Genomic DNA, 18,621 nt, shown 5'->3' with positions numbered 1-18,621 from the left:
CCTGCCCCCAACCTCCCTCCCACGATGTCAGAGAGACAAAGGAGACACTGGGGGGAAAGGCGGCCGGGGAACTGTGAAACCCCATCACCACGCCTAGAGAGCTCGGGATTCGCTCTCCAGCCCCTTCCTCTACTCGCCCTCCGGGGTAACCTCCTCCCGGGAGGTGCCCCGAGGCTGGAGCCGCCGCTCCTCGCCGCCCCCGCCCGGGGACGCAGAGGGGCGGCGCCCGCAGCCTGGGTGCCCAGAGGCCGGAGGCCGCCCCCGCCCCGCGGTCCCACGGCCCCCAGCCCGCCAGGCCCGCGGCGAGGCCGCCCGACGCCGAGCGCGGACCCACCTGCGGCGGCGCGGCGAGGGCTGGGGTCCGGCTTCGCGGCGGCTGGAGGCTGTGCGCCGGCCGCGCCTCGGCTCGCCGCCGCCGGGCCCTCCCCCGGGCCGCTCCACGTGGCCGCTCCACGTCGCCCTCCGGCCGGCCGCCGCCCTGGCCCGGGCAGAGTCCGCAGCGCCAGCGGCCGCGGTCAGGGCCGCCGCCCTCCGCAGCCCGCGTCGGGCTGCCTCCCCGCGGCCCCGGCGCGCGTGTGCGTGCGCGCGTGTGCCCGTGTCTCCGTGAGAGAGACAGGGACAGACTTCTAGAGAGACAGCTGGTGATGCTGGTGTTCAGGAGAAGCGTGCCTAACTGTGGTGGTGCTGCCGGTGCCACTGCCCGCCGGCGCCCAGCCTGTGTACAAGACAGGACGGAACTGTTAGTGTGGCTGTGACTAGTGGATGTGGCCGTGTGCGTGAGGCACTTGTGACAGTAGAGGTATTTTGTGTGACTGTGTATCCAGAGCGACAACATGGCCCTGAGAGCGTATGGCCAGGGTGGGAATGATTGTCCGGGGGTGTGACAGGAGAGGACAGTAGCGGTACATGTGTTAGGGTAGTTGGTTGAACTCTTTCCTGAGTTGTTTGTGATGCTCACATGACAGCTGTGACTGCTGGTTAGCAGGGAAGGTGTCATTGGGTGGCTGTGACCAGGTGCATCACTGAGAAGCGGCTGCATACGAGACATGGTTGGCGAGAGGGCTGGGAAAAGTGTCATCTTAAGGGTGATGGTGGCAGTCATTTGCCAGCAAAGTGTCACCTACTCAAAATGGAGTGTCACCTACTTTTGTCACAATGACCAATTCCTCCTAGGCTTCAGACTACATCTTCACCCACTGGGCCAAGGACTGACTTCCTTCCTTCCTTCCTTCCTTCCTATTTTCCCTTTCTTTTTCTTTCTTTCTTTCTTTCCTTCTTTCTTTCTCTCTCCCTTTCTTTCTTTTTCTTTCTTTCTTTCTTTCTTTCTTTCTTTCTTTCTTTCTTTCTTTCATTTTGTGTGTGTGTGTGTGTGAGAGAGAGAGAGAGCACAGGAGTGTGCACACATCAGCAGGGGAGGGGCAGAGAGAGAGGGGGAGAGAGAGAATCCAAGCAGGCTCTGTGCAGTCATCACAAACTGCAAGATCATGACCGGACCTGAAACCAAGAATCAGACGCTCAAACAACTGAGCCGCTCAGGCACCCCACAAGGACTTAGTTCTTCAAAGGAATAACTTATCTCTTCAGAATCTTCAACGTCTCCCTCTCCTTCAGCTCCTTCCAATCTGCATCTTTCAGAACAACTGACTCTCATCGAAGTCATTCTGTCCTCCTTCCTATGGCGGACATTGCTGGACACTACCTGCGAGAATTATGGGACACACTGGTTCTAGCGACACCATCTTCTCCCTCTACTCGTTTCTTCTTAGTTTTCTTTACGCAACAGAGTTCCTCTGGGCTCTCCCCTCACTCCTATCTGTTCATGTGTTCGTCTGTTCATGTTGCTTCCATCACTATCTGTTATGGGTTGAACTGAGTCCCTCAAAAAGTCATATGTTGACATCCTAACCCCCAATACCTCAGAATGTGACTTTATTTGGAAGTAGGGTTGCTGCAGGTATAAGAAGTGAAAATGAGGTCCTACTGGAGTAGGGTGAGCCCACCCCACTCCAATTTGACTGGCGTCCACGTGAAAAGGGGAAACTTGGGGGCTCCGGAGTGGCTCAGTTGGTTAAGCATCCGATTCTTGGTCTCGGCTCAAGTCATGATCTCACAGTTTGAGCCTCAGGTTGGGCTATGCACTGACAGTGCAGAGCCTGCTTGGGATTCTCTGTCTCTCTTTCCGTCCCCTGCTTGCTCTCTCTCCTCTCAAAATAAATAAATAAGCTATTTTAAAAAGGGCAAATTTGGACATAAACACACACACACACACACACACACACACACACACACACAGGGAAAGCATCTTGCGAAGATACAGGTAGCATGTTCTTGTGGCCATGAAGCTTCTACATGCCAAAGATTGCCAGCACACCACCAGAAGCCAGAGAAGAGACCTGGGACAGATTCTTCCTCACAGCTCTCAGAAGGAACCGATCTTTCTGGCACTTTGAAGTTGGACTTCTAGTCCCCAGAACTGTAAGACAATAAACTTCTGTTGTTTAAGACAGCCAGTGTGTGGTACTTTGTTATGGCAACCCTGAAAACGAATATATCATTTAAATGCTGATGGCTGCCAAACCTCAAATTCCAAGCCCCAAGCCCCAGACCTCTTCAGGAAATGAACATCCTCTAATTTGTGCCTAGATTTTAATGTATAAAGGTGACTGAGTGACAACGTGGAGAGGTCAATGTCATTGAAAGAAAAATTTAGTGCTCCAGTTATCCTGGAAACGACAGGCATAGCTCACTACACAGGATGACAGGGGGAAACCCCAGTGGGCTTCTGTCATGGGCAGAAAGGAGCAAGGAGGAAGGCAGAGGCCACAGCCTTTATTAAGTGGAAAGGCAAGGCAGGGCAAGGTAGACAGCTTAGAATTGGCTAGTTTGAGTAATCAGGCAGGCTTTGGGACATAGGGACTGTCCCTAGTTATGTGATACCTGACCCTGGGTTGATTTAGGACAGGGGAAATATTGGCTTGTCGTGTGAGATTTAGATCAAAGAAGTGGCTCAGAGTATGGGCTCTGGATTGCAGACGAAATGTCAACTTCGGCTGTTAGTTTGGCCCTGTGACTAACGGATGCCAAATAGACAAATACAGAATCTAAGAAAAAGCAATTAGAACACCTACCAGCACCCTAACCTCTGTGTGTCTGAGTTCAGAACGCATCCTCTTCCTCCTCAAACCTTCCCTTCCCCCAGTTTCCTTAACCCAGGGACTGGTACCGCCATGCATCCCTGACTCATACAGTCAGAAACCTGGGCATCCTTCATGATTTCTCCTTCTCTCCTGACCTCCAAACACCAAGTCCTATTCCATTCTGCCTCCTGTCTTAAAGATCTTCACTCCTCTCCCAAGCTCCTCCAGTCCAGGCAGCCACCTGCCATGCTGAAGTACTGTTAACAGCCTCCTAACTGGCCTGTTTCCATTCTCAGCCTCCTCCAATCAATCCATTCTCCAAGTCGCCTGAATGATTCCTCTAAAACATAACGCCGGTCGTGTGGCTCACCCCTTTGTAAAATTCTTTGATGGTTTTCCCCCACCCTTAGTCTAAACTCTCACATCCCTTGTGTAGCTGCTCACAGCCTGATTCTTGACCATCGCGTATGCTCCAGACAACCAGATTTCTTTTGGTTCCTTTAAGAAGTCTCTCACACCCAGGCTTTTGCTTACGCTATTTCTGCTCCTGGAACAACTATTCTCTTCCCACCTCTCCCTTGCCTGGGAAACTCCTACTCAATTTTTGGTTTCACCTTAAATGTATCATCACTTAACATCCGGGTACACTTGCTCTGACCCATGGTGTTCGGGCACCCTCCTCAGTGCTCTCACTGCAGCTAGTACTTCCCCTATCTAGCTAGCCCTGTGCCCTACCGCAGGGGTTCAACCCTGACTACACATTTGAATCTTCCAAAGAACTTCTAAGTTATATTGATACCTAGTCTCCTCTCCAAACCAACTATAGCAGGGGGTGAGGCCTGGGCGCTGGTTGTTTTTAAAACTCCCAGATGAAGGGCGCCTGGTGGCTCAGTTAAACGGCCAACTTTGGCTCAGGTCATGATGTCATGGTTCATGAGTTCAAGTCCCACATCGGGCTCTGGGCTGACAGCTCAGACCCTGAAGCCTGCTTCATATTCTGTGTCTCCCTCTCTGCCCACCACACCCCTCTGCCCCCAGCTCACGCTCTGTCTCTCCCTCTCTCAAAAATATAAACATTAAACAAATTAAAAAACAAAACAAAACTCCCAGATGATTCTAATCTTCAGTCACGGCTGAGGACCACTGCTCTATTAGATTACTTATTCGTTTCCACATTCCAGTGACGACAGGCAAGAGCATTCCAGGGGTATCCCACTGCCTGGTACAAAGTGGGGGATGAGTACGTATCTATTGTACTTACTTGACATTATGAAAGACGGTGTAGAGTGATGGTACGTGACTTTAACCTTTGTGTGTGTGTGACTCTATGTGGAATGCCATCCACCCAATAGCTGAAACCTATGTGACTGGATGCCACAGTGTGAATGGCTGTGTCCAGTATGGGAAGTCCACTGTGAATAGCTGAACACTGCAGGACTGCAGGGCGTCACAAGGTGAGCGGCCACGTCCTGAATGTGAAGTTCACAGTGAATGGCTGCCCTGTGTGAAAGGGCAGGATGTCACCAAGGAGTGGCTGTGTCCTGTGTGTCAGTGACTGGTTGACTGGGGGACCGTAACCAAACTGCCTAACTAGCGTGGCGGGGGCAGAGTTTGAGGAAGGCGCTGGAGACACGTCTCACCAAGATGGAGGCTGGGGAGAGGGTGGTGGTCCTTGCAAGGGGCGGCACCGCTAGTCACCGGGAGGCGGAAGCAGGAGGCGCCCAGGCGCGCGAAGCGGGCGACGGGCAGGGAGGTCACCACTGGCAACTCGGTTCTGCTCGGCGCCGGTCGAGGTCCGGGCCCCGCCCTTTGCCACGCCCGCCGCGGAGCGCGGCGGCGGTGGGCGGGGCGGGGCCCGGACCCTGGCCCCACCCGGCAGCGGAGGCCGTCCCTGCACAGACTGTCCAATGGCGTGTAAGGGGCGGGGCCCGGCGCACACCTGCCGGCCTCCCGGCCAAGAACCAGGTGCAGGAGCCGGTCAAGAACTGGGAAGTCAGAACCCAACCACCCAAGATGCTGAGCTCTTCCCAGAGCCCTCAGACTGGCACCTGGACAGAACCCTTCTCTCTGCTTTTGGGTCTTGGCGCTACCCTCTACTTGGGCTACTACTGGATATGTGTGCCCCAGGTGGGTGCGGGTCCAAAGCTCTGGCCGGCGGGTTTAGGATACTCGGGCCTAAGGGCCAGCTTCCAGCCAGGGGATAGAGTCCTTTGTGGGAGGTGGCATGATTGGGCCCCCTGCCCCAGGTGAAATTTGATGCCCCAATTCCACCACCAGCCCTGCCATGCTACGGCAGTGTTCTGTTTTGCTATTATCACCTAACGAAGAGTTTTGCTTCTTTGTCTGCCTAGATTCTCTGCGTCCCAAACGCTCCCCATGCCAGTTGGGCCTTTCAGCCATCAGAGGGGTGCTGCTCCCTATGATAGAGACAAACAGTTGAGGAAGGGCCGGCTGGAAGGCATCCTCAGGTGTCAGGGAGACGCTTTCCTCTTCTAAAAAGGCAGTCGAGTTGAGTTTCTCACTAACTTCACAGAACAAAGGAACCGGAGGCCTGTGCAGATGTGGCTGACTCCCACCATCCTGTCCACTTAGCAGACCCTTGCTTCTCTTAAGGGCGGGGAGAGGTTCCCTGTGTAGCTCAGGACTCGTGGATAACCCTGTCGTTGTTCATTCAGCCCTGTGTTAAGTTCTAGGCTCTCCGCATATATATAATGCAATGGTAAAGTCTCAAGAGGTTGATTTTGATGAACTTGGACACTGAAGTTGAACACTGAAATTTAGACAAAATACGTAATTCATATATCCAGAAAAATCTGGATATATGAAGCTGTTCTAGGTAACTGAGTCTAATGAAAAAAAATCTATCGATTCAAGCCCTTAAAGATCTATAGGGAATTTAAATGTTATCTAAACTTTCTGTATTTTCAGAGCTTTCTACATTCGCATGTATTAAATCTGCCTTAATAAAACAAAAATCCAAACCTCACAGTACCCTATAAATCCTACCTTATATGCCTGATTTCAAAAGTCAATCATTTCAGACCAGAGCTGTCCTTAATAAACACTTTCCTTTGCTTGGACCAGCCACAAAGAACTCAGAGACCTCTGCCATTTTTTACTCCAAACCCCTCCTTAACTTCCAAATATTGGTTACAATGCAGGAAAAAGCACATTCTGGAAGCCCTGAGGAGTTTGGATTGTCCAGCATGATAATGGACTATTATTGATTTACCCACAGTGACCAATGGCATATTACTAATTAATTCTCAGGAATGAGTCAAGAAATACTTCACTATGGGGCGCCTGCGTGGCTCAGTTGGTTAAGCATCTGACCGGCTCAGGTCACGATCTCGCAGTCTGTGAGTTCAAGCCCTGCGTCGGGCTCTGTCCTGACAGCTCAGAGCCTGGAGCCTGCTTCAGATTCTGTGTCTTCCTCTCTCTCTGTCTCTGTTTCTCCCCCATTCATGCTCTGTTTCTGTCTCAAAAATCAATAAACGTTTAAAAAATTTAAAAAAAAAAGAAATACTTCACTAGAGCTAAAATGAAATTAACCCATATAAATCAAATGTGTGACCTAGTTTATTCTACACTACTGAGCTTATTTGATCAAGAATTCCCTAAATTGGGGCACGTGGGTGGCTCAGTCGGTTAAGTGTCCGACTCTTGATCTCCGCTCAGGTCATAATCTCGTGGTTCGTTGAGTTTGAGCCCCAAACTCTGCCCTGACAGTGTGGAGCCTACTTGGGATTCTGTCTCTCCCTCTCTCTTCCCCTTCCCTCCTTGCATTCTCTCTTTAACTAAACTTAAAAAAAAAAAAAAATTCCACAGATTGATGACAACTCAAAACCCTGGCAATTAGGAAGTAATATAGTACGGTGATTAAGAGCATAAGCTCTAGAGTCAGACCTGGGTTTGAATTCCAGTTCCGCCACTAGCTGTCTTTGGCAGGCTTCATGACCCTTGACAACTTACTCAACATTCCAACCTGTTCCCACGGGGGATCACAGGATCTACTGTCAAAGAGCTATTGTGAAAATCACAGGGTATAATTATGTAAAGTGCTTAGCACAATGCTTGAAACATGAGCACTCAACAAATTCAACCTACTAGTATTGGTGGTAGTATCATAATTGCGAATTCTGCTTTGCCTCTTGCTTGCTGTGTGACTTTGGGCAAACAACTTAAACTCTTTGAGTCGCTGTTTCTTCACCTATGAAATATGCTCCCTCATAAGGTTGGGCTTAGCCTAGAACCTGCATATAGCATACAATGAATCTCAAGCATTATTATTCCAGGGGTTAAAGACCATGTTATGAGTCACATCTCTCAACAGCTGCGCTAGCAACTTGGCCTCTCTAGTTCATAATTTACCTAGCCTTTTTTGGGTACTAAAACTGCAGAAGACATAGGAATCTGGTCCTCAGGTTCCTTAGGGCTTGCAACAGCAATAGAAACTTCTTGAGACTGTGACCTTTTGGCTTTGTACAGCATGCCCCTGTTTCATAAGCCTGCTATGCGGCTAGCCCTCTCATTCACTTGATGTGTACCCAAGAACCAAGCAGAGGGGTGGAAAGTCAGAGCCGAGTCCCCACTGACTTGTCTGTCCCTGCCATTGTGTTACCTTCCCTCTGGCTGGCATGAAACAAGAGGAAAATCTGTTCACATCGAGACCATTCCTCCTTTGGAGTATGGTCTGGCGACAGGGGTCCTATGAGCGAGAAAATGAGGTGCTGTGGTAGAAGCAGCAGTGAGCGCGTGGTAGGGAGGGAACGCGAGTATGTGGCAACGGGGTGCTAAAATCAGGCGCAGCCAGCATGGCTGGAGCTAGTCTGAGGAAGAGGAGTGTGGTAAATCAATTGCAAAGCAGAAGTCACAGATTGAATGGTACTGCATTTCTTCAGCCTCTGACTAGGATGCCAACCCTTTCCGCAAGGACTCAGCTGGGCAGTTGATATTACCTGCTCTCTGCAAAATGGGTTTGGGGCACAGATAGCCTGAGCGGAGGAGTCAGCACTCAGTCAGCTGCAGCAGTTCCCAGCCCTGGTTCCAGGTCAGTTGAGTCCGTGCCGGAGGTTGCCCTCCAGGACTGGAGTTCTTTGGGGCTCCAGCTGGACTCTATTATAAACAGAGGTGACTTGGCCATTCCAGGCTAAGGTATGTTAGGTCTCTCACCCCCAGAGGCCAGCCTCTGGAGAGGGGTTGCTCTGGTGTCAGGTGCCTCACTGGCTGTGCAAAATCCAGGGGAGTGAGGTAGACTGTTGTGGTTATAGAGGCCTCAACTGGTGACTGGGCCCCGGTTTCTGGCCCTCCTGGAGCAACACTGTCCGATCACTCTGGAGACTTTCTACCCTACGCTGTGGTGTTTTGAGGGGCGGCTACAAACCATCTTTCGAGTCTTGCTGCAGTCTCGGCCTCCAGTCCCTTACCGGAGGTAAGAAGGGACAGAGCGGGTGAACAGTAAGCTGCAACTATAGGGAAATCCTGTCTACTTCTTAAAACTGAAGGTAATCTTTTGCCCCACGTACCTCAGTGTGTTGAGGATAACGAGAGTGGTTATACAGAAGGGCTATTTAATTGCACAACAGTGAGGTAATATTTAATCTTTTACGTCCCATTACACCTTGTTATGGTCTTAATGTGGGGCACAGTGTGTGCCCTCAAATGATACAGGAGGGAAGTTGTGGGAGTTGTTTGTGGGGAAGAGAGGTAAACCTTCTGAAGCACACGGAGTTCCTCATAGTATCTTGGTGTGCCCTTTTCTCCAAAACCACAGCGAAGTCCTCCAAACCCCAGATGGAGGACAGCTCCTGCTAGACTGGGCTGGCCAGCACAACAGCAGTCAATATCCTGACCCCACCACCCAGCCCATTGTATTACTGCTTCCTGGTATCACAGGCAGTAGCCAGGACTCCTATATCTCACAATTAGTCAACCAAGCTCTGAGGGATGGTTATAGGTAAGGATGGGTCCAGCCCGGAGGCAGTGGGTGGTATCTGAGAACTTGTAATAGGGAGGCCGATCAAGACCCTGATACCTCTGGGAAGAAAGCACTATATGAGGGGCACTTCTGACTGGGGTCTTCCTGAAGGCTACCAAAAGGGGAGCGGGGCTTCTAGGAAAGGCCTGGCTGAGACGTACCTGTGTGTGTCACAGAGCTGTTGTATTTAACAACCGAGGCTGCCGTGGGGAAGAACTGCTGGTGAGTATCCTTTCCTCATCGTAGCCCTTCACCCCACTCCCTTAACAGATCCTTGGCCCTGGGGCTCTACGTACCCATCCTTCTTCCATTTTCCTTCCATCTCTCGAACCCTCCCATCTTTCTGCTTCTGGCCAGGGCCTCCCTCCCTACCCAATTATCTGGTTTGCCTCAGACTCACAGAGCCTTTTGTGCCAGCAACACTGAAGATCTGGAGACAGTCGTGAGCCACATAAAGCACCGCTACTCCCAAGCTCCACTGCTGGCTGTGGGCATCTCTCTTGGAGGGTAAAGGTTGCCTGGGCTTGACCCAAAGGTCCAGTCTTCCTTTGTTTCCTCCCCCATGTCTTCTCCCCCTTTCCCAACTCACTAATGCAAACCCTTCTTTCACGGCCCCTGGATCCATCCTTCAGGATATTAGTGCTGAACCACCTAGCTCGAACAGGGCAGGATTCGGGGCTGGTGGCAGCACTGACTCTATCTGCATGTTGGGATTCCTCTGAAACCACCCGCTCCCTGGAGACCCCACTCAACTCACTGCTCTTCAATCAGCGCCTCACTGCCGAGCTCTGTCACATTGTGAACCGGTATGGTTTTGGCAAGTGGGAGGGGGCAGCAGGCAGGATGGGATGGCAGAAATACCAGGTTCTCCCAGTGCTCAGACTAGTTTTGTAACTGGGTTTGCTTATTCATGAGATACGATAGGGTCAGGTCCAGGAGAGTCACACCTCTATGAACTCTTTTGCAGAAATAGGAAGGTGATGGAAAAGGTGGTGAACGTAGACTTTGTGCTACAGGTAGAGTCTTTCAACCACCACCCCCTACCCAAAATTATTCAGTATCTTCTTATTCCCTATCCTCATGCTAGCGTACCCCACCCTCTACCACATGCAGGCCCGCACAATCCGCCAGTTTGATGAGCGCTACACAGCTGTGGCTTTTGGATATCAAGACTGTGTTACCTACTACCAAGCAGCAAGCCCAAGAACCAAGGTAGATGCCATCCAGACCCCTGTGCTCTGCCTCAATGCAGCTGATGACCCCTTCTCCCCAGTCCACGGTGAGCACCCTGAATCTGGATGCTTTACAGGCCCTGGGGAAAACAGGTGGTGAGGTGCAAGGGGAGAGAGACTGGGCTCTCAGAAAAGGCCAGTTCCTGACCTCCTCTCTAACCCCTCCCCAAGCCCTTCCCGTACAGGCTGCCCAACACTCTCCCCATGTTGCACTGCTCATCACAGCCCGGGGTGGCCACATTGGCTTCCTGGAAGGGCTGTTCCCCTGGCAGCACAGCTACATGAACCGCCTCTTGCATCAGTATGCCAAAGCCATCTTCCAGCACCCAGTGTCGCTGCTCAACCTCAGGGATCTCTCACCTTCTGAGGGAGGCAAGAACTGACAGGAGTACCACTAGGGTCTCAGTTCAGTCTTTGCTTGTTTATTAAATATCAACTTTTCCTGCTGAATGTGCTGAGGTTCATTTTCCCTTTTCTCAAGGGTAGGGAAGACCATCCAGGAACTTATTGTATATGTCGCCTGGCTGGCTTGGAGCTACCTGGCTGGACCCAGAGATTACTGCCTGGGTCTTCCTTCTGCCCCTTCCTTCCCTAACGGCAAGTCCCAGGCCAGTGCTTGCTTCAGCAAACGCCAGGGGTTCACGTGAAGACCAAGTGATAGACAGCAGTACCTCCAGGTTCTTGGGCATCCTCACATATTTCTGGAGAAAGGACAAGCTCAACTTTGGAGCCTCTGGCAGGCAGAGGAAGAATGCAGGTGGTGTGGCCTGGCCTTCAGATACCACTGTCCTGGGAGGATCCACGGATGAAGAATGAAGGGTTCTCACAGGGCCACAGCCAAGCTTTAAGTGGGCAGGGCAGGCAGCGCCTGTCAGTCTCATCAGAGGAACGCCAACTATGGATTCAGGTGGAATGAGCAATGGGGTTCAGGCCTCCACTCTGTTCTAGAAGGTAGTAATGTCCAGGCCCCTGATTCCCTAAGAGCAGAAAGGCTAAAGAAAACCTGGAAAGACACTCTGGAGCAGCAGGATGGTCATAACAATAAGTCCAACACATAGCAGGAGCAGCAGCCACACAGGAATACTCCCTGCAGGAGGGGTAAGGGAAGAAGTCAGCAGGCAAAGGGGCTTCACAGCCCTAAGAACAAAACCATTCAAGAAGGGGACAGATGGCTACAAACAAGCGGCCCATTCTCCAAGGGGCAAGTTTTTGCTATAGCTAGAGGTAGGGCGGTACCCACCCCCATCCCAATGACTCACTCCGTGAGGGCAGCAAGTGCAGCTGGCAACGACTATCCACAGCCACAGAGAACAGGGCAGTTTCATGGAAGCCAAGGAGCTCTGGACCACGACCCTTCTCAGGTAGAAAGGCCACATCTGTCACGACAATGCCATGAGCCTCCCTCACATAATAGAGGCGCTGGAGACAGGAGAAGAACTATTGAAGGATGGCCCTGTTCAGAACATTCCCCTGGAAAACAATCTCCCTGTCCCCAGATGGCTTTTCCTCTAGAGCTGGGCCAGACCCTTCCTACACACTTAGGTTCGAGCAGGCCCAGAGTCCCCACCCCAAAGAGCCCTCAGGGCTGTGCCCACCTTTACCCATTACCTGGAGAGAGAAAGCTATGTAGATGGCAACAGAGCCAGTGACTGTGCCCAGGCCTAGGAAGGTGCCCGATTCACTGCAACAAAAAATAAAGTGCTCACTGTCCCGGGGACCTATGCAGCAACATTCACCAATAGTACTCTTCAGAGCCTCAGACAGGACATCTTTCCAAGCTCCCCCAGGCACCCCACAACCAGCCAAGTCACCACTGTCTCACACCTGACACTAAGGCAGGAGATGACTTCATGGCCGCAGGACTTAGTCCGAAGGGGCAAGAAGGTGGAGCCATCCCAGGCTGTGAGGTAGCAGGGTGGGGGCTGGCGCAGACGCTTGTGGGGAATCTGCACTGTGAAGAGTCGCAGCCTGGCAGGCTGGTCTGGAACCTGCCCAAACCTGGGGGCCAGGTGAGAGGATATTCAGCTCCTGGGGCCTGCTCAGCCCTTCTCAGAGGTTTGTGCCCTCCTGCACCCTGGTCAGGCCTGGGGTAACACCCACCAAGGCTACAATCCTCCCCAGCTTCCCCCCAGTCTCTTCCCTCTCCCCCACCACATCTAGGCTGTGCCTCTTTTAGCTACCCTCTGGGGTCTCACACCTGCAGGCCTGGTAGCGGTAAGGCGTGTTAGAAAAGGTGGGTCCGTTCTCTTGCCAGTGCAGCTGTGTCACCAGCTGATCCTTCTGCCACACGGAGGCCTTAAGGTCCCAGCCCACAGTTACCAACTAGTCAGGAATCAAGATTCCAAGGATGGACAGTTAGGGGATCCACTTACTGGACAAGCAGCATAATCACCTACTTTTTTGACACTCTCACTTCCTCACCTTGCCATCAGGCCCCAAAGCCAGGTCCTCAATCTCTCCTTCATGGGCTCTGAACTCCAGAACTTTCTCTAGGCTGGGTACCTGCGACCAAACCACCATCATGGTTACCCTAGGTACCCAGCAAGGGTGCAATGATCCCCACCCTTCTTTTTTTCTGCCACTCAGTACAGGCTCCACTCAAGTTTCCCAGAACCCATGATCAGTTCATCACAATCTGACCTTGCTGCTACTGACACTCATCCTCTAATCCACAAAACCACACCTTCCAGATACGAACGTAGCCATCCGTCCCTCCAGTGGCGAGCAGGGTGTTATCATGGTTGAAGCATACAACTTTTTGCAACGGATCAGGGCTGAAGTCTGTCTGCACCGCTTGCAAATTCTCTACACTGAGTTCTACCCCCTCCTGGTGGGTTTCAGCTCCAGACTTCTTCTCTACTGGGGCTGCCCCCTTCCTCTGTCGTGGCCCCTGTTCCTTGCAACCTGAAATACAAAGAGTCTGCCAGGTTTCAGGGCCCTATAATAAGTAGTACTTGCCCCCTCCCTAGTAGTGAACATCCAGCTTCTTGCCTGCTACCATAACCCACTTCCAACCCCTTTTTTTGGAACCAAAATAAGTGATCTTACTCATTTAACCCTTACCCCAAAGCTAAAGAGGGAGCTTCTCACCTGCCTTCTCTGTCTTGTTTTTGTCCTTCTGCTGATGGGTCTGGAAGCGCAGAAGCTGACAGTGGGCATCCTGCCCTGCAGCAAGGATGTTACCAGCCAGCGCCAAGTTCATGGTAGCCCGTGTCTCTGTGTCATGAGAGTGTAGCAAAGAGGCGCTCAGGCGCCCATTAATTTGTTCTAGCTGCAGAAAGTGCTGTGGAAGAGGGAACCAGGGTGAGCAAGGTTCAGGGGCGCCCAGAGAGCACCTCAAGGACAACCTTACATCCTATAGTCTAAAGCCCTATCTCTTTGCTTACTACACTTTCTACTTAAAAGGCTTTTCCCAGCCTGCTTGCTTCTTTCCTTTTCTTTCTTTCTTTGGAACCTCACAAATCTGTACAGCAAGGAGGGTTGGGATTAATACCTCCAGTTTACAAAATAATTGGGTAATCCTCAGAAGAGTGAAGAACCCTTGCCTAAAGACCAAATGCAGCACTCTTGCCGCTGCTAGAGAGCAGAGACACAGCTCTATGCGATCTCCCCAGAAAAGACCAGGATAAGACCCCTGGAGCCGCCTGTGAGGTTGAGTTGAAGCGTTCCTGCCTAAGCGGTGTCGTGTGCTGTTTTTACTCCACTTTACGATTCGTGGTAAGTTCTCAGGTGAAATTCCCGCCAGGGCGCCGGGCTTTCCACCGGGGAGGGGGCAAGCTAGAAATGCCGCTAGTGTGCAGCCGGAGGTACAGCCCACCCCCAAGGCCCCTTACCCCCGTCGCCCGTGCCGTGACCGGCCCCAGTGGCCCTGAGCTCTCACCACGCCATTCTTTATGCCCGTCTTGGCAGCGCCTCCTCCGCCCGCAGCGATGAGCAGCCCCGCGCTGGGGTCGACCTGAAGCGCGTACAACGGGAACGGGGCCCGGTACAGCTCGGGCGCCCGGCGCCGGCCCATCCTGCTCGCCGCGCGCTTCACTGTCCGCACCGGGGCACCCGGGACATGCCACGCCCGGCTTTCGACCACTCGCCCTGCCGCGATTCAACTTGATCCCGTAGCCGCCAGGAGGATTCTCGACTGCTCCCTCGCTCCCTCGGAGTTGGCAAAACTCTTCATCACACTCAGGAATCCATATCTTCGCTCCGAGCGGTCTTAACCCTGTCCGGTGAACGCGCAGTGCGCACGCGCACTTAGCCCTGGGCTCTCCTTGCGCAGGCGCAGGCCCGCCAATACGCGTCAGCACTAGCGGGCATCGGGATGACGCAAGCCCCGCGCCAAGATTCTGTCCGCCTGGGTCGTGAGTCTCCGTCGTGTTTGCGTGGGGTCAAAGAGGCAGGCTCCCCTTCCAGGGGATGTGCTTGGTGATTCTGGGGGGAGGAGGGGAGCTAATAAAGGTTAAAAGAGTCTAATAAACCTTTACAGAAAGAAATCCTTGGATGCTCCTGGCTGTCAGTCCCAGGGCATGCTTCCCTTGATCTCTGTGTTGTCAATTCGAGCCCCACCTTGGGCGTAGAGATTACTTAAAAATAAAATCTTAAAAAAAAAAAAAAAATCTTGGATTAGGGTTGTCCCCATTTCAGGAGTGATACCTGATGTGGAAGTGGGGGGGGGGGTGTCAGAGCGGATGACCAAGAAAGAATTCTTGAGACGTCTTTGGTGCAAAAAGGTGGTTTTATTGAAGCCCGGGACAGGACCCTTGGGCAGAAAGAGCTGCACTGGCGCTGTGAGGGGTGACTGATGATATACTTTCAAGTTGAGAGGTGGTTAGGGACAGCGTAAGCCTCCAAGGTATTTTGGAAGCTAGGTTTCCAGGACCCTGAGGGGGCTGGCTGTTGTTAGGAAAACGTCATTTATTACTGGTCAGTAAAACCTCAGTCACGGATGCTTCAGATGTATATCAGTGGGCCATATGCTTGGAGCATGATTGCCAACATGTATCTTGAGGGGTAGAGATAAAGATTCCAAAGGAATTTTTATATGTTAAATTAGATCTACAGGATCCTAGAGGGGCGGGACAATGTTAAGCTAAGACTGACTTTTGCCCTTAGCAAAGTGTCAACATGGAGGCAGTTGAGTTTCCAGAGGTCACTCTGCCTGTCTCAAGGAATTGTCAAAGTTGTAAGGAAATGTAATTTTTTCTTTTGCCTTTGTTTCCTACACCAATACACAAGTGCAGCCTTTACCTTTTACCCCAGAGAGGAAGTGATGTGTCCCAGGTCACACACTTTGGAAATTTCACATTTGGGAACTTGAACTGTGTCTCTTGCCTTTTCATGGAGGCAGCATGGACTTTAAAGTAAAATTGGCTTCAAACTCGGAATCCACTGCTTCCTAGTGTGAGGAAACCACTATTTACCTTAACAAATCACCTCACCTCTGTGGTTGGCGGATGTGAGAACCGGCCATGCTTGCAGCTCTGTGACAAGGGAGACGATTCATTTTCAGAAATACCAAATAAGAGCTGAGCTGTCTAGTTACCAGTAGGCTTACAACCTATTGGAAATCTATATGAACTCCCCCTCCCCCCATGGAGCCTCAAACCCTTAGACACTTCACTTCCTGATTCTTCTAACCCTCTCCGTTTTGCGGGCTTATTTTCCAAAGGCTTTGCGAGAGCATGCGCCAAAGAACAAAGGAGGGACTGAAAGTCTCTGCGTCACCTCATGAAATGTACATATGTTCCAAACAGACTACTTTTTGCCTTACGTGGGCATAGGCAAAGTCTGGGTAAGGCTGTAACCTCCATTGTACTCCGCCAATGAGGAATCAGGAGGGACTTGCACGCTAGGAAATAAATTGTTTGCTGTAACTACACCAGATGTGCCCGTCCATCACACACCCGCTCTTGCAAGAATGTTGATTAAATCCTCGCTTCACTGTGCTCCGAGTCTCCACGTCCCTCCTTTGATTGGGTCAGTGGCCTTATTTCTCACATGCATTCAGGGGTTTGGGAATGGGGATTGCTCTACGCTGACACCCTCAGAGGGAGGTGACTTGGCTCCCAGGCAGGGTAAGTCTCTTTTCTGCCTGACATCCCACCTTCCTGAGGGGGACCACTTGGGTTTCTGATCTTCAACATGAGGACTCTTAATGTTTCTCTTCAAGTGAACCCTAGGAATGTCCATCCCTTCAAGGAGACACCTCCTGCTGCTCCCCTGGCTGCCTAAGCATGTGTGTGTGTGTGTGTGTGTGTGTGTGTGTGTGTGTGATGTTTATTGCTTTATTTTTGAGAGAGAGAGAGCAAGCACAAGTGGGGGAGGGGCAGAGAGAGAAGGAAACACAGAATCTGAAGCAGGCTTGAGGCTCTGAGCTGTCAGTGCAGGGCCCTATCTGAGGCTTGAACCCATGAACTGTGAGATCATGACTTGAGCTGAAATTGGATGCTTAACCAACTGAGCTACCCAGGTGCTCCAGTATGAATCCTTGTTAGCCTAATATGATAAGGAAAGATAGGATAAAATAGGCAGAGAGAGAAAGATTAGGACCTGAGGTCCCTGGATGGGGAAAAACATATATTTTGGATCAATGCTGGGAGGGTCTGACCACAGTAAACCCCGTTGGGCCTAAGATTCCTCTCAAGAATGTAACAGACAATGCAACAATACATTAAAAAAATTATTCGGGGCGCCTGGGTGACTCAGTCAGTTGAGCGTCCGACTTCAGCTCAGGTCGCGATCTCGTGGTCCGTGAGTTTGAGCCCCGCCTCAGGCTCTGGGCTGATGGCTCAGAGCCTGGATTCTGCTTCCGATTCTGTGTCTCCCTCTCTCTCTGCCCCTCCCCTGTTCATGCTCTGTCTCTCTCTCTCTCTCTCTCTCTCTCTCTCTCAAAAATGAATAAATATTAAAAAAAATTTTTTTTTTAATTATTCATCATGACCAAGTGGGATTTATACCTGGGATTCAGGGCTGATTCAATATCCACAAAACAATCAATGTGATACATCACATCAATAAAAGAAAGGACAAGAACCACATGACCCTCTCAATAGATGTAGAGAAAGCATTTCACAAAATACAATATCCTTTCTTGATAAAAACCCTCAAGAAAGTAGGGATAGAAGGATCATACCTCAAGATCATAAAAGCCATGTATGAAAGACCCACCACTAATATCATCCTTAATGGACAAAAACTGAGAGGTTTCCCCCTAAGGCCGGGAACAAGACAGGGATGTCCACTCTCGACACTGTTATTCAAGATAGTATTGGAAGCCTTAGCTTCAGCAATCAGACAACACAAAGAAATAAAAGACATCCAAATCAGCCAGAAGGAGGTCAAACTTTCACTCTTTGCAGATGACATAATACCCTGTATGGAAAACCCAAAAGATTCCACCAAAAAACTGCTAGAACTGATCCATGAATTCAGCAAAGTTGCAGGATATAAAATCAATGCACAGAAATCGGTTGTATTCCTATACACCAATAATGAAGCAATAGAAAGAGAAATCAAAGAATTGATCCAATTTACAATTGCACCAAAACCCATAAAATACCTAGGAATAAATCTAACCAAAGAGGTGAAAAATCTATACACTGAAAACTATAGAAAGCTTATGAAAGAAATTGAAGAAGAGACACACACACACACACACACACACACACACACACACAAAGGGGAAAAAGATTCTATGCTCCTGGATAGGGAGAACAAATATTGTTAAAATGTCAATACTACCCAAAGCAATCTACATACTCAATGCAATCCCTATCAAAATAATACCAGCGTTCTTCACACAACTAGAACAAACAATCCTAAAATTTGTATGGAACCAGAAAAGACCCCAAATAGCCAAAACAATCTTGAAAAAGAAAACCAAAGCAGGAGGCATCACAATCGCGGACTTCAAGCTGTATTACAAAGCTGTAATTATCAAGACAGTATGGTACTGGCACAAGAACACTCAGATGAATGGAACAGAATAGAGAAGCCAGAAATGGACCCACAAACATATGGCCAACAAATCTTTGACAAAGCAGGAAAGAATATCCAATGGAATAAAGACAGTCACTTCAGGAAATGGTGCTAGAAAAACCAGACAGCGACATGCAGAAAAATGAACCCGGACCACTTTCTTACACCACACACAAAAAGAAACTCAAAACAGATGAAAGACCTAAAGGTAAGACAGGAAGCCATCAAAATCCTAGAGGAGAAAGCAGGCAAAAACTGCTTTGACCTTGGCCGCAGCAACTTCTTACTCAACACGTCTCTGGAG

General features: G+C 50.6%; 3 protein-coding genes across 8 annotated transcripts in view; 2 read left to right on the top strand and 1 right to left on the bottom strand.

Annotated features, from left to right (window-relative positions):
- The window catches only part of KHK (ketohexokinase), a 35,451-nt gene extending 26,706 nt beyond the window's left edge, over positions 1 to 8,745 (top strand). Inside the window, exon 7 of the transcript XR_007150722.1 lies at positions 8,408 to 8,745. The gene's annotated coding sequence lies outside the window, so the exon portion shown is untranslated. The remainder of the gene's footprint in view (positions 1 to 8,407) is intronic.
- Positions 1 to 14,593, bottom strand: part of LOC125161683 (prolactin regulatory element-binding protein) — a 28,512-nt gene extending 13,919 nt beyond the window's left edge. The window contains exons 1-9 of one of the 6 annotated variants that reach the window (XM_047851503.1): positions 14,227 to 14,588; positions 13,437 to 13,629; positions 13,030 to 13,250; positions 12,768 to 12,848; positions 12,544 to 12,668; positions 12,171 to 12,344; positions 11,955 to 12,027; positions 11,606 to 11,765; positions 10,749 to 11,433 (exon numbers count right to left, since the gene is read on the bottom strand). In XM_047851503.1, the coding sequence (XP_047707459.1) occupies positions 11,339 to 11,433; positions 11,606 to 11,765; positions 11,955 to 12,027; positions 12,171 to 12,344; positions 12,544 to 12,668; positions 12,768 to 12,848; positions 13,030 to 13,250; positions 13,437 to 13,629; positions 14,227 to 14,361 (1,257 nt within the window). In that variant the 5' untranslated portion in view covers positions 14,362 to 14,588 and the 3' untranslated portion in view covers positions 10,749 to 11,338. Of the gene's footprint in view, positions 1 to 334; positions 486 to 4,777; positions 4,929 to 10,748; positions 11,434 to 11,605; positions 11,766 to 11,954; positions 12,028 to 12,170; positions 12,345 to 12,543; positions 12,669 to 12,767; positions 12,849 to 13,029; positions 13,251 to 13,436; positions 13,630 to 14,226 lie in introns of those variants that run through there. The other 5 variants (XM_047851507.1, XM_047851502.1, XM_047851505.1 and 2 more) reach the window with 5 other exon arrangements.
- On the top strand, positions 5,011 to 10,729 carry ABHD1 (abhydrolase domain containing 1). Its single transcript, XM_047851527.1, has 9 exons — positions 5,011 to 5,264; positions 8,408 to 8,568; positions 8,911 to 9,093; positions 9,291 to 9,336; positions 9,509 to 9,621; positions 9,747 to 9,920; positions 10,082 to 10,130; positions 10,228 to 10,393; positions 10,518 to 10,729. Exons 1-9 carry the CDS (start codon positions 5,151 to 5,153, stop codon positions 10,727 to 10,729), a joined length of 1,218 nt encoding a protein of 405 aa, XP_047707483.1. The 5' UTR covers positions 5,011 to 5,150.
- Positions 14,594 to 18,621: the final 4,028 nt, after the last annotated feature.

Source organism: Prionailurus viverrinus, chromosome A3, assembly GCF_022837055.1.
Source record: "Prionailurus viverrinus isolate Anna chromosome A3, UM_Priviv_1.0, whole genome shotgun sequence".
NCBI classification, from domain to species: Eukaryota; Metazoa; Chordata; class Mammalia; order Carnivora; family Felidae; genus Prionailurus; species Prionailurus viverrinus.
This window is presented reverse-complemented; position numbering and strand designations above follow the sequence as displayed.